Below are 13,622 nucleotides of genomic sequence, written 5' to 3'. Positions count from 1 at the left end.
TCCATCACAGGTCAGGCACAAATAGTCCCTGTGAATATTTGGGGATGGAGATGTCTCTAAATCTGTACATCTAACTTTTCTTTTGGGCTGCTGCAATTCTGCTTTGCTCATGGAGCACAACTCCTTCTCTGATGTGAGCACGCCATGCTGGGTGGTTCTGTGTCAGTGACTCCCATGTCTCACAATTTACTCTAAAATTCTTCAGAGAGACCTTGAGAGTGTCCTTGTGTCGCTTCTTTTGACATCCATGTGAGTGCCTGCCTTGTGTGAGTTCTCTGTAAAATAGACTTTTAGGCAAACGTATGCTTAGAATTTGAACAACATGGCCAGCCCATAGGAGTTGTTTTCTCTGCAGTTGAGTCTGAATGCTTGGCAATGTAGTTCAAGTAAGGACCTCAGTGTCTGCTACCTTATCCTGTTAGGCGATCTGCAGAATCTTCCTAAGACAGTTCAAATGGAAATGATTCAGTTTCCTGGCATGGTGCTGGTAGACTGTCCAGGTTTCACAGGCATACAACAATGAGAACAGCACAACGGCTCTGTAGACCTTCAGTTGGGTAGTCCCTTTCCACCAGGACTCCCATCCTTTGCAGCAACATGTTCCTCGTTAAAAAGAATTAGATTCAGAATAAAACTTCCCACTATTAGTTTCCCCACTTTCTGAAAGAGGCAGTTATCATTAAGGCAGTCATTGCTGACTTGACATTTATTGGAGACAGTGTTCCAATAGATTATCAGGTTAATTCACCAATCCTTCATTCTCTGCACCAGCCAGGACACTTGCTCCTCAATTCAGCTCTTTCTTCTTATTGTCAGGGGGTTTGGTCCAAAATTACAATGAGAAAATAGCTTGTGTCTTATTTTTCTCATTGCAATGTTGTTATCACTGCATAGACAGTTCTAGTTCTGCTTGCTTCTTTCTGTAGCAGTTCACAGAGCTCCTCTCTCTAAAATGCTCAATTTCATCATTTCTTATGGCATAATAATATTCCATTGCATTCATGTACCACAATTAATTTAGCCATTCTCCAATGGGAGGGCACCCTCATAGTCTCCAACTTTTGGTTACCACAAAGAACTATTAGAACTACCATTATACATATAGCTCTCTTCCCTCTTTCTTTGGTCTCTTTGGAGTAGGGACCTCATGGTGATTACTTTTCTGAATGGATGGACCAATTCACAGTTCTACTAATAGTGCATTAGTGTACCAGTTTCCTCACATCTCCTCTAGCCCTTGTAATTTTCCTCTTTTGTCATCTTTGCCAGTGTGATGGGTGTGAGGTAGAATCTCAGAAGTGATTTATTTTCATTTTTCTAATTACTCATAAATTATTTTAAATGAATTTATAATTTGGTTTATTATTATTATTTACTTTCGGTTTTCTACAATCACTTCCAAAAGTCTTAGATTTTCTCCCCCCCCCCTTTCCTCTCCCTCCTTGAGATGGCATGCAATCTTATATGGGTTCTACACATACCTTCTTATTAAATACATTTTCACCTTTGTCATGTTGCATAGCAGAATTAAAATGAATGGGAGAAACCATGAGAAAAACCAAAACATAACACAAGAGAAAATATTCTGTTTCATTCTGTGATCCAATTCCATATTTCTTTCTCTGGATGTGGAAGGCATTTTGCCTCAAGATTTCACTGGGAATGTTTTAGGTCCTTGCATTTCTGTGAAGGGATCTACCAGAAAAATTCCTTGCACATTGTGGTTGTTACTATGTACAAAGTTCTGGTTCTGCTCCTTTCATTCAGCATCAGTTCATATAAGTCCTTCCAGTCCTCTCTGAAGTCTTCCTGTTCATCATTTCTTATTGCACAACAGTATTCCATTACATTCAAATACCACAACTTGTTTAGCCATCCCCCAATTGATGAAAATCCCTTTGATTTCCCAGTTCTTGGCCACCACAAAGAGAGTTGCTATAAATATTTTTGCACATGTGGGACCCTTTCCCATTTCTATGATCTCTTTGGGATAGAGTCCCAGGAGCAATATTGATATTGCTGGGTCAAAGGGTATGCACATTTTTGTAGTCCTTGGGGCATAGTTCCAAATTGCTCTTCAGAATGGTTGGATCAGCTCACAGCTCCACCAACAATGAATTAGTGTTCCATCCCTCTCACATCTTCTCCAGCATTTATCATCTTCCTGTTCTGTCATGTCAGCCAATCTGACAGGTGTGATGTGGTACCTCGTGGTTGTTTTGATTTGCATCTCTCTAATCAATTGTGATTTAGAACATTTTTTCATATGACTATAGATAGCTTTAATTTCTTTCTCTGAAAACTGCTTGTTCATATTCCTTGACCACTTATCAATTGGGCAATGACTTATATTCTTACAAATTTGTCTCAGTTCTCTATATGTTTTAGAGATGAGGCCTTTATCAAAGATACTAGTTGTAAAAATTCTTTCCCATTTTTCTACTTCCCTCCTAATCTTAGTTGCATTGCGTTTGTGCAAAAACTTTTGATTTTAATGCAATAAAAATGATCCATTTTGCACTTCATAATGTTCTCTATCTCTTGTTTGGTCATAAATTTCTCCATTCTCCATAAATCTGACAGATACACTATTCCTTGCTCCCCTAATTTGCTTATAGTATCAATCTTTATACCTAGATCATGTATCCATTTAGACTTTATTCTTGTGTACAGTGTCAAGCATTGGTCTATGCCCAGTTTCTGCCACTATGTTATCCAGTTTTCCCAGCAGTTTTTGTCATTTTGTCAGTGAGTTCTTATCCCAGAAGTTGGGGTCCTTGAATTTATCAAGTAGTAAATTGTTATATTCAATGATTATTGTGTCTTGAGTACCTAACCTATTCCACTAGTCTACCTCTCTATTTCTTAGCCAGTACCAAGTGGTTTTGATGATGGCTGCTTTATAATACAATTTGAGATCTGGAGGGCAAGGCCACCTTCCCTAGCATTTCTTTTCATTAGTTCCCTTGATATTCTGGCTCTTTTGTTCTTCCAGATGAATTCTGATATTATTTTTTCTAGCTCTAGAAAATAATTACTTGGTAATTTGATTGGTATGGCACTGAATAAGTAAATTAATTTAGGTAGAGTTGTAATTTTTATCATATTAGCTCAGCCTACCTACAAGCAACACATGTTTTTCCACTTACTTAGATATGACGTTATTTGTGTGAAAAGTGTTTTGTAATAGTGTTCATATAGTCCTTGAATAAATTCTTCTTTAAAGAAGTTTTTTTCCATGATTATTGATAGCTTGGATTTCTTCTTTGAAAAACTGCCTTTGACTATTTTTCTCCTGGGGAATGGTTCTTAGTCTCATTACTTTGAATACATTCCCCCATCTATCCTAGATGAGACCTTTAGCAGAAGACCCCCCCTCCTCCACCACTTATTTGCTTTCCTTGTAATTTTTCCATTAGATTTATTTTCTGCAAAACATTTAAAATTTTATATAATCAAACTTGTCCATTTTATCTTTTGTGATTCCTTCCATCACTTTAGTCATGAACTCTTCCCCTATCAAAAAATATGAAAGATAATGTTTTCCTTGTGCCTCTAATTTGTTTATGATGTGACTTTTTATATTTAGGTTGTGTATTCATTTGGAGTTTATCTTGGTGTATGGTGTGAAGTGCTGGTATAAACCTAATTTCTGCCACATCACTGTCCAGTTTTCTCAGAAGTTTTTGTCAAATACTGAGTCCTTTCTTCAGGAACTGGAGTCTTAGAGTCAAAAACTTGGCTGTTTGTTTGATCAGTCTTTCTCTCTTTAAACCAATAATAAATCACTTTAATGATTACTACTTTGTACCACATACAGATTAAAATGTGGTAGATCCTTTCTTCCTCCATTATTACCTTGAGATCCTTGACCTTTTGTTCCTCTAAATGGAAGGAGAAACATTTCTCCTTCCCCTTTTCAGTGAAGTCCTTTGGATAAGATTCACAAGATTGCAGGCAAATAGTCTTTTTTGATGTGGATCTAGGATTTCATAGCTGCAGGGAATCCCCTCTATCAAAGTAGATATGAAACTACTGTGCAATTTTCAAAGTTACCTGGAGAACTGAGGGGTTTGGTGACTTGCCCAAGGTCCCACAGCCAACAGGAGTTGGAGACAGGGCAAAGACATGCTTGCCAGCTTCTATAAGGTATGCTCTCTCTCTGACTGGGAGCCTGTTAGGGCTTTCTCCAGCTTCTTCTTAACTAGTTGTTCATTTCACAATTGAGGACAGGGCCTGAGCCCCCACTCTTCTCTGGGGCCCTGTTTTATGGTGCCCCCACTCCCAGCTTTCCATAGTTCCAGTCCTGAAGCAGATGTTGAGCTAATAATACCTAGTTAATTAAATGGGGGAGGCAGAGTGCAATCACTATAGGGAAAAAATCCTTACCCTCAAGGATCTTACAGGAGGGGTTAGGGAAGGCTTCCTGTATAGAGTGGGGGTTTAGCTGGGATTTAAAGAAAGCCTGGGAGGTCAGCAGTCAGAGCAGAGGAGGCAGAGCATTCCAGGTACAGGGGACAGTCACAGAGAATGCATCCTTAGGAGATGGAGGGTCTTATTTGTGTAGCAGCTAGGAGGACAGTGTTGCTGGATCAAGGAGGATTATATTGGGGGCTCAGGTGTAAGAAGACTGGGGAGGGAGGAGGAGGCCAGGTTACAGAGAGCAGCATTGGTGGCTTCAGGATTTACCTGCTCTCCCCTCCAGGCCAAACCACAGGTATTGAATTGATAGAACTGTTACACAGCAGTACATTACAGGAGTAATTGAAGCTAATTTAGGATGCCAAGGAACAAGTGTGGAGGGAGAGCCCTTGTCCCAGGGTGGGGAAGGAAACACATCTGTTTCCTCCTGTAAAGAACATGGACTCAAGGAAAAGGTGTCAAACAGTGCTGGCTCGCCATTACAGCCCTGAGACTAGGCAGTAATGCTTTGGCCTGTGCCAACTGAACATTTTCAACCCAAGGATTTTGTCAGAGGTTCTACCTAGTTGAGTATCAAGTATTTATGAAGAATCCCCTGAAGGAATTTTTTTTCTTCTATATGCAAACAGTGCTTTTGTGGCTGCTTGGCAAAGGTACAGGTGGGAAACACTTGATTTCTCATCACCCATTCACAAAGGAGTCTCCAGGAAAGGAGAGAACGTGCAGGGCAGAACAGAACTCAACTCCCAAAGCTCTGCTGGGTTTTGTCCTCCGGGTGCTTCCGAGGCTGCTGATCTCCAGGCCCCAGAGAGCTCCTGTCGCCCAGAAGTGGGCGCCTGTCCATGGCTCTGGGCCCACCCAGGCATTTTCAGGGCCTTCTTCCTCGGATGCTGCTGCTCACCCCAAAGCCAGTTGTAGAGTGGAATTTCCTGCTGCCTGGGAGGTGTAGTGGGTTGGCAGTAAGGGAAACCTGAGTCAGAGCTTTAGCTGCACTACTTACAAGCCTGTGCAACCTTGGGCAAATCACTCTCTCTGAGCCTTGGTTTCTTTCTCTGATAAAACAAGAAATGAAAGTACTAAACTCTCTGAATTAATTCCTTTCCATTCAATCAATCAATCATTAATCAATACTTATTAAGTGCCTACTGTGCCAGGCACTGTGATAAGCCAGGGATACAGAAAGAGGCAAAAGACAAGCCTTGCCCTCAAGCTGCTAATTCTAAACTTCATACCAAGAAAATGATCCTTAGTCTTAAGAAGTAAACAAGGACAGTTAAAAGGAGGTGCTCCTCGGTGGCCATGCCCATTAGGCTACTGACTATGTCATTTAGTCAGTAAGTATTTAAGCACCTACTATGTGCCAAGCACATAGTTGTTTAAGGATATCAGGTTATAAGAGCAGCTCTCATTTCTTCAGGGGTTCCCAGGTTACAAAGTTCCTTCCTCACAATCCTTTTTGTGAGACAAGGCAAGGTGAGTCTCATTATCCCCATTTTACAGATGAGGAAATCAACCCAAGGATTTTATCAGAGGTTCTATCTAGTTGAGTATCAAGTATTTCTGAAGGACACCCTGAAGGATTTTTTTTTCATTCTATGTGCAAACAGTGCACATAGTATATATACATACATAGAAATACACAGAGAGGAAGCGGTACTTGTCTTCGTACACATATGACTAGCAGGTGTCTTGGCTGGGAGTCTGTCTCTCTCCCCCTTGGTAGGATTTCCTGGACATTCACACACCTTTGCTGGGAAAAGAATTCTTTCATTGGGAGCTGGGGCAGTGACTGGTTCATGCGGATCCATTCTAGCATTCTCTTGGGCACCTACCACCTTGCATTGTGGTCATCCTATGCTCATTTCCCTTCTCCCTGGAGAAATGTGGGTAGGGGCTGTCCTCATTTTTTTAATCCATGGTGCTAACTGCATGACCCTTTATGTGATGGAGGTTGTTTGCTGGATGGCCCTTTATGTGACCATTGATAGTCTGAGTCTTCATGGCCTCACTTGGGGTTTTCTTGGCAAAGATACTGGAGCAATTTGTCATTTCTTTCTCTAGCTGATTTTACAGATAAGAAAACTGAGGCAAAAGAAGTTAGGTGACTTGTCCAGGGTCACACAGCTATAAGGTGTTTGAGGCCAGATTTGAACTCAGGAAGAAAAATCTTCCTGACTCCAGGCCCAGAGCTCTATCCACTGAGCCACCTAGCTGCCCCAAACCAATTTCTGGTAATGGCAGGATCAATGCTCAGTAAATGTTGAATAATGAACCAAGCACTATAAGGAGGGACTACCTCCTGCTCATGGTGGCGCAGGTGGTGAGACAGTCTCTAACCACTGAAGTAAGGCTGCCATGGCAGGTAGTAACTGCTGTCATGGTAGGGATTCAAAGTAGAGGCATGAATTGTTGGGAAAGTTGAGGAGATTTCTGCTCAGTTTGGCTTCGGTCTCTCCCCAGGCCTGTCCACATTTGAGATTCTGTGATTAGCATGTGGTTTATTCCCCTCTATGGCCGCTATGTTTCTTCTGCATACTAGAAGAGGATGTTTTCAGCACTGACCTCCCCTAGCACTTTCTTCACCTCTTTTCCAGGCCACTAGTTGTGCCACAGTGCACAGAGCTTGGGGCCTGGAGCCAGAAGACCTGAGTTGAAATCTGGTCTAAGAGGCTTGTGAGCTGGGTAACCAGGAGAAAGTCACTTAAGTTGTGTAACTCAGTTTCCTCAATTGTAACACAAGGAAAATCACACATCCTCCCTGTGTTGTCGAGAGTACCTAATGAGGTGTTTATAAAATGTACATCACAGTGTCTGGCACACAGTGGGTGTTTAATAAATGCTTGTTTCCTTCCTTCATTTCCATAAGCACTTATCTAGCACCACTGTGTATCACAGCTATCTGTGCTTAGACCATGAGTTCCTTTGGGGTCGAATCTCAACATGGCGGGAGTGTGCTGTCCCTAATGGAACCTCTTGTATCTTTCATGAAATCTTAGGCAAGATTATATCCTTTCAAAAAAACCTTGCTAAATGAGTACCGATGAGGACTCTATCTCTGGGGGAGGCCCTAATGCCCATAGGTAGGGGGCTAGCTGTGCAAGTCTGAACCGTGAGCCCAGGGCAGTTTCAGGGAGCACTACATTCTCTCACCCCTGTGTCCCCCATCCTGAAAACAGCCCCATGGAGTTTCATTTATGAGCTTCTTGTAGTTTAGGCTCTGGGGAGATTCCATGGTCATTGTTAAGACATGATGATCCCTGTCCTCAAAGCTTCCGACTTAGTTGGAGGATGATATAAGCACATTAGAAAGGTAAGAACTAGGTGGAAGAGCTGGGAATGTTGAAGGGAACAGATATATTTGAAATCATTGGGAGGGCCTAGAATCCAGGGTTCCTGACTCGAGTTCTCAAACTGTACCATGATTTCATTGATGGGGCCCTCCTCCACTGGTACAGATAGCAGCCTCCTGGATGCCGGTCATGGTAGCAGATGGTCAATCTTCTGGAGAGATGCCTCTGAGGCCTTCACAAGCCAACACTCACAGGAGGTGTTACTCAAAGCTGTGCCAGCTCCTAGGGCTTTCAGGGGCTTGGATGTTTCCTGGGATAGCCTGCAGACCCCAGGGCCTGCTCTGGGTTAGGAAGGGGCATCAAACAAGAAGGCGCTATAGTGAGGAAATAAGGAATGTTCAAGGAAGCCAAGCAGAGCTGAGAATGGCAGCTGGGTGGGCTTCAGACTGTCTTCACTGCACAAGGTTATCTCTATTAAAGAAAGCTGTGCATCATGGAAACATCTGCTCTTGGACTTCCCCATGGGAGCACAGTCACCCTCCTTAGAGCGGCAGACATGAGACCATACTGGACAAGGAGTGCTCTGCCATCGATTCCAGCCCTTCTGGAACAGGGGCAGAGCAAGGAGAGCAATGAGGCTCAAGGAAGGCATTCCCCAGGTGGGACTTACTGCCAAGTCACAGAATGCTTCCCCATTGCTTTTTGAAAGGAATTGTCACCCAAGTCTGGCCCTGACTAGAAGTGAATAATCAAGGCTGCACTCAAAGCCTTTTCTACCAGGAGAAAAAACCATGACTTAGCACAGGACATTTGTTTTTTTGTAAAATTTAATTTTTTTTTCCACTTAACAAAAATCTATCTCCTCTCCCTCCCACCTCCCCTGCCCCAGTAGGAAAAATGAAATCCTAAGTCGAGTAAAACAAATTCCTGCACTGATTGTGGCCCATCAGCTCTTTGGAGGTGGGCGGCATCTGTTTCAGCAGAGTCTCCGGGTCTTTCTGCTGCTGCTTGACACTACCACATTGTTGTTACTGTATACACTGTTCCCCTGGTTCTGCTCCCTTCCCTCTGCATCAGTTCATACAAGTCTTCTCAGGCTTTTCTCCAAAAATGCTCTTCATCTTTTCTTAAAGCACAATAGCATTCCATTACATTCACATATCACAACTTGTTTGGCTATTACCCAACTGAGGAGCCCTGGCACTCAGTTTCCAGTTCCTTGCCTCCCCAAAAAGAGCTGCTACAAATATTTTTATACATTTGGATCCATTTCTGATCCCTCTAGAGTATAGGCCTAATAGTGGTTATCATTGGGTGAAAGGAGTTCATCATTTAGTAACCTTTTGGATATAGTTCTCAATTGCTTTCCAGAATGGGAGAACCAATTCATAGCTCCAACAATAGTGCATTAATGCATCTGTTTTCCCACAGCCCCTACAGCAGCTATTATTTTCTTTCTTCATCAACCCTACCAGTCTCATGGGTGTGAAACAGAACCTTTCTGTTGCTTCAGTTTGCAATTCTTTAATTAAAACATTTCTTTCATATGGCTACTGATAGCTTAGTTTCTTAGCAAACTGCCCATTCATATTTTCTGACCATTTATCTACTGGGGAATGACTCTTATTCTTAGAAATTTTAATCTGGTTCTTATGTATCTTGGAAATGAGACACAGTTGGAAAGAGATCTTTCTCCATCAGGCTGAGTGTCTTATGGGACCTCACCTGGACCTAAAGTATTTTATAAAATGAAAAAGTAAGTGTGTCCAGGTTGAATTCATACAAACCACTGCCAAGCCAAGTCCAGCCCCTGTTCATCACTGCCCTTGGAGGCCCTTGTTGAGTCACTAACTAAGCAAGGGCCCATGAAGGGCTCCTCTCAGGTCTGGTTATATACTGACCAGACACTGATGCGCTGGTCCTTGGATCCACCGGCCAGCAGCTGCTCACTCGACTGTCCAGGATCAGAAAAGGCCACACAGTGAACAGCTGCGCTGTGGTAGTCCAAAACTGCCAGTGGCTTCAGCTGTTTCCAGCCAAAGAGCCTAATGCGATGATCCCAGCCCGCTGTCGCCAGGATCTTCCCATCTGGCCGGATGGCAATGTCTGCTATCCCAGGATTGGTGAGCTCCTGAGTTCTGCAAACCTATGAAATTAATGCAGAGAGGAAGAAATACATTGCGATGTACACAGTGAGCAGGTTGGTCACTCTCCAGAGTGCATGGCAGGAGAAGGTGGAAGAGGAAGAGGAGGATGAAGAGGAGGAAAGAGGGAAGAGGATCCTGTTGGAGTCTGCAGTATGACCTTTAAAACACCTTCCTCCACTCCATTTCACCATTACATCCCCCTGGAGGTTACTATATGAGGCCCTATCCATCCCCTGAATTCTCCCACTTTGTTGTGTTCCCATCAGCACCCCCAATAGTAGCTGCCATTAACACTCACTGGGTCTGTTCCAAGTCTCCCAACAAGGCTTCCCAACTCTGTTTCTCCTTCCCCTCCAACCCAATCTTCTTTTTATACACAGAGGCAGCTCGGTGGCACAGTACATACAGTGTCAGGCCTGGGGTCAGGAAGACCTGAGTTCAAATCTGGCTTCAGACATTTCCTAGGCTGGGTGACTCTGGGCAAGTCACTTAACCTCTGTTTGCCTTAATACACTGGAAAAGAAAATGGCAAACCACTCCAGTGTATTTGCCAAGAAATCACCATGGAGAGCATTGATGTGCTGTGGTCCACAGGGTCATGGATGTGATTCAATAACAACTGTCATTTTAATTTGTTTGCTCAAAAAAATTGTCTGTGCTTCTTGAGTAATCAATTAATCAATAAACATTTTATTAAGTGCCTGCTGTGTGCCAGGCATTGTGAAAGATAAATAGGAAATAATTAACAGAAGGAAGGCACTAGAAATAAGAGGAGTGGGGAAAGGCTTCCTGTAGGTGTGGAATTTTAGGTGGGACTTGATGGAAACCAAGAGACAGAGATGAGGGAGAAGAGAATTCCAGGCCTGGGGAACAGCCAGAGAGAATGGTTAGAGTCAAGACATGGAAGGTCTTGTTCATGGAACAAACACGAGATCTGGCTCCCTGAAAGCCCTCTGCAACCCAGTGCCCATCCATCTTTCTAGACCTATCTCATCATACTTCCCTCTAGGGTGCCCCAGACAAATTGGTCTGCTTTCTGTCCTTGGAGGCTCCACAAGTCCACCTGCCCTAAGCCTTTGCTTGGACTTTACCTATAATGGGAACATCTTACTTCCCTTTTTTTTGCCCTCGAATTTCTCCAAACTTTGAAGGCCACCTCAGGTGTCATCTCTTCCATCACACCTTCCCTGACCCAGCAGTCAACAACCACCCCTCCTCCTTCCACAGACTTCATTTAATTTTTGTACCTTTTTCATGCTTAGGACACATTCTCTAACGCCCCTGCTTGACACCCCATGAGGGGAAGCCTGAGATGTCATGATGGACTCTGGGAGCTTACAGAGAGTCCTTATTGAGGATTACACACAGTACTGCTTGGCAAATACCCAGATGTCCTTGGAAGCACCTTCCAACCCTCAAATTCTGTGACATGGTGAGTCTGTATTTGGGTCCCACTGGTGAGCTGATCGTTATAAAAAATACATCAGTTTCCTAGGAAACATCTGAAGAGGAGAACTAGGAACAAACCTGATCTGAGTGGATGCTCATTGAGTGGATGATGCACCCACTCCCATGCCTCCATCTCACTGATGAGGAAACTGATGTCCAGGGAAGCCACACACGACTAGTGGTGAGGTCAGAGGTGGGACTGGAACATATGGCCTATGACTGACTCTTGAGGCCTTGGCCAACACTTTTTACAACAAAGTATTCCTTGGTCTCACTTAAGTCTAATTCACACACATCCAGGACCCCACCCTCATGATGCCAGCGGTCCTCTCTGAGAATGAAGGATGGACACAAGTCACAGCAGCAGCAACAACGTTGTCATGAGAAGTGATGAGCAGGAAGAACACAAAGAAACATGGAGGGACAAATAAATGGAGGCAAAGCAGAGAGAGGAGCGATCACACATGAGGTCAGAAACAGGAAAGGAAGTCACAGCCACCCTCCCAGCCTGAGTGCTGCGTAGTCACAGCAACCACTGCAAAGACAAGCTCGTGCCCAGAAGAGGGAAGACGTGATGGGGGAGGGGGTCACAGAGGTGCGGACCCTCCCTCAGGTCTCCTGACTTGATTCTTTTCTCTTTCTTTTCAATTCTTGGTTACAAGGATGACTCTGTGGCAAGCGAAGGACATGGAAATGATTTAAAAACAAATCAATACATTAAACACAAAACAGTTACGTAAAAGTGTGTGTGGGGATTGGAGGCAACTGTCACATGTACAGGGTGCCCATAAAACATCGTGGCTTATAAGGTTTTCAAAGAACAAAGATAAACCGGAGCTTGGCATTCAGCTTCCTCAATTCCATACTTGATGAAGAGCTGAAAACAAGGGCTGCCAAAAAGGACTGGTCCGAGTCCTGGGTGTTCACTGTTGCCACAGCCTGAAAGATGCTGTTTGAAGGGGGTTCTGATGGTGGGGCTGGGTGTGGGCCTCCCCAGGTGAGGGCCCAGTCCAAAGGCATCACCTTCTTCATAACAGAAGATGGCCAGTCCTATGGGCACCTACCTCTCAGGGTTGGTGGTGGAGGGTTTATCACAAGGTCTGGCACAAGAAGACACTATGTAAACACTTGTCTCCCCTGTTTCCCCCAGTTCCGCTGGGACCAACACACTGGCTTCAGACCTGGATCCATTCTCATGGCCTGTTGTGATTAGGCAGGGCTTAAGGAAAGCTGCCCTGTCTGCCCTGCCTAAGGCACAGGCTGCGAATGAGGGAGTGGTGGAGCTAATCCTAGCTTTATCACAGACAAGCTGCGAGTCTGGCATTAAGTGTCTCCACTCAGTTTCTTAATCTGCAAAAATGGGGCTAACAATGCCCACCTACTTCACAGGGATCTCAAATGAATTAACAAATTAACACCTGCAAAGTGCTTTGGAAATGTGGAGCCCTGGATGGAGAGGGAGGCCAAGATGAAGCCACTGTGTTATTATACAAAGTGCTGGTACCCTTGGCAGTTCCTGGCCCCACACACCTGGAAGTGGTTGGATGAAACAGTCAGTTTATCTTCAGGAAAATGTATAACAACACAATAAAAATTCTTGGTGAATCTGGGCTCAGTCATCGAAGACTGGCGGTGCCCAGGACTGTGGTCAATCCTGCTGGCCGCTGTGGTGGTCTCCACTGACCGAGCTTGTGAGGGAACTTTTTATCATTGTCATTACTAACAACATCATGTTCATCGAGGCTTTTACTACGTATCTTAAGTAACGAGGGCACTGAGGGAAGACTTTCCTACGCTTGGTCTTACCCTCCAGGCATTACAGATGAGAGGCCGGATGGTATTAGGGCTTCCAGAAAGAACAGAAGACTCCCAAAACGTCAATGCTGGGAGCTTTCAGCATGGTGCCTCCTCCACTGGGGCAGATTCCAACCCCGCCATGCCTTGGTTGACGATGGCTTCTTGAGCTGCTGTGACTGACCTTCCAAGGATGAGCTTCCCCTCCCTTGTCTAGTCCCTCTCCTCATGTAGCCTGGTCCCTCAGACCACCACCCCACAGTCTACTTGGGGCTCATGCTCAAAGCCCTCCCCTGGGAGCACCTGGGAGTTCTGAAGTGGAACCAGGAGACTCGTCAGTCACAGGTACTCACCGGGCGCCAGTGACTGGGAGCACTGACCAGAAGCCAGTACTGCATTTCCAGAACCAATGGTAACCTTGGGTTGCTAGCATGCCATGGTGGAGGTATTGCAACAAAACATTCATAACCCACAGTAAATGAATAATTTTAAGCCATACCATGGATTGGGTGAATACACA

At 44.2% G+C, this 13,622-nt stretch overlaps 1 protein-coding gene and 1 long non-coding RNA gene across 7 annotated transcripts in view; one reads left to right on the top strand and one right to left on the bottom strand.

Annotated features, from left to right (window-relative positions):
* The window catches only part of GNB1L (G protein subunit beta 1 like), a 186,264-nt gene that overhangs the window by 24,702 nt on the left and 147,940 nt on the right, over positions 1-13,622 (bottom strand). For 2 of the 4 annotated variants that reach the window (XM_072599790.1, XM_072599791.1), the window contains one exon: positions 8,522-9,858. The exons of the other annotated variants lie outside the window; for them this stretch is intronic. In XM_072599790.1, coding sequence (XP_072455891.1) covers positions 9,592-9,858 — 267 coding nt within the window. In that variant the 3' untranslated portion in view covers positions 8,522-9,591. Of the gene's footprint in view, positions 1-8,521; positions 9,859-13,622 lie in introns of those variants that run through there. 4 annotated transcript variants of the gene reach the window in all.
* Positions 1-13,622, top strand: part of LOC140498963 (uncharacterized) — a 46,354-nt gene that overhangs the window by 26,187 nt on the left and 6,545 nt on the right. For all 3 annotated transcript variants that reach the window (XR_011965227.1, XR_011965228.1, XR_011965226.1), the window contains exon 2: positions 11,122-11,291. This is a non-coding gene — a long non-coding RNA (uncharacterized lncRNA). The remainder of the gene's footprint in view (positions 1-11,121; positions 11,292-13,622) is intronic.

This window comes from Notamacropus eugenii, chromosome 4 (genome assembly GCF_028372415.1).
Source record: "Notamacropus eugenii isolate mMacEug1 chromosome 4, mMacEug1.pri_v2, whole genome shotgun sequence".
Taxonomy (NCBI): Eukaryota; Metazoa; Chordata; class Mammalia; order Diprotodontia; family Macropodidae; genus Notamacropus; species Notamacropus eugenii.
This window is presented reverse-complemented; position numbering and strand designations above follow the sequence as displayed.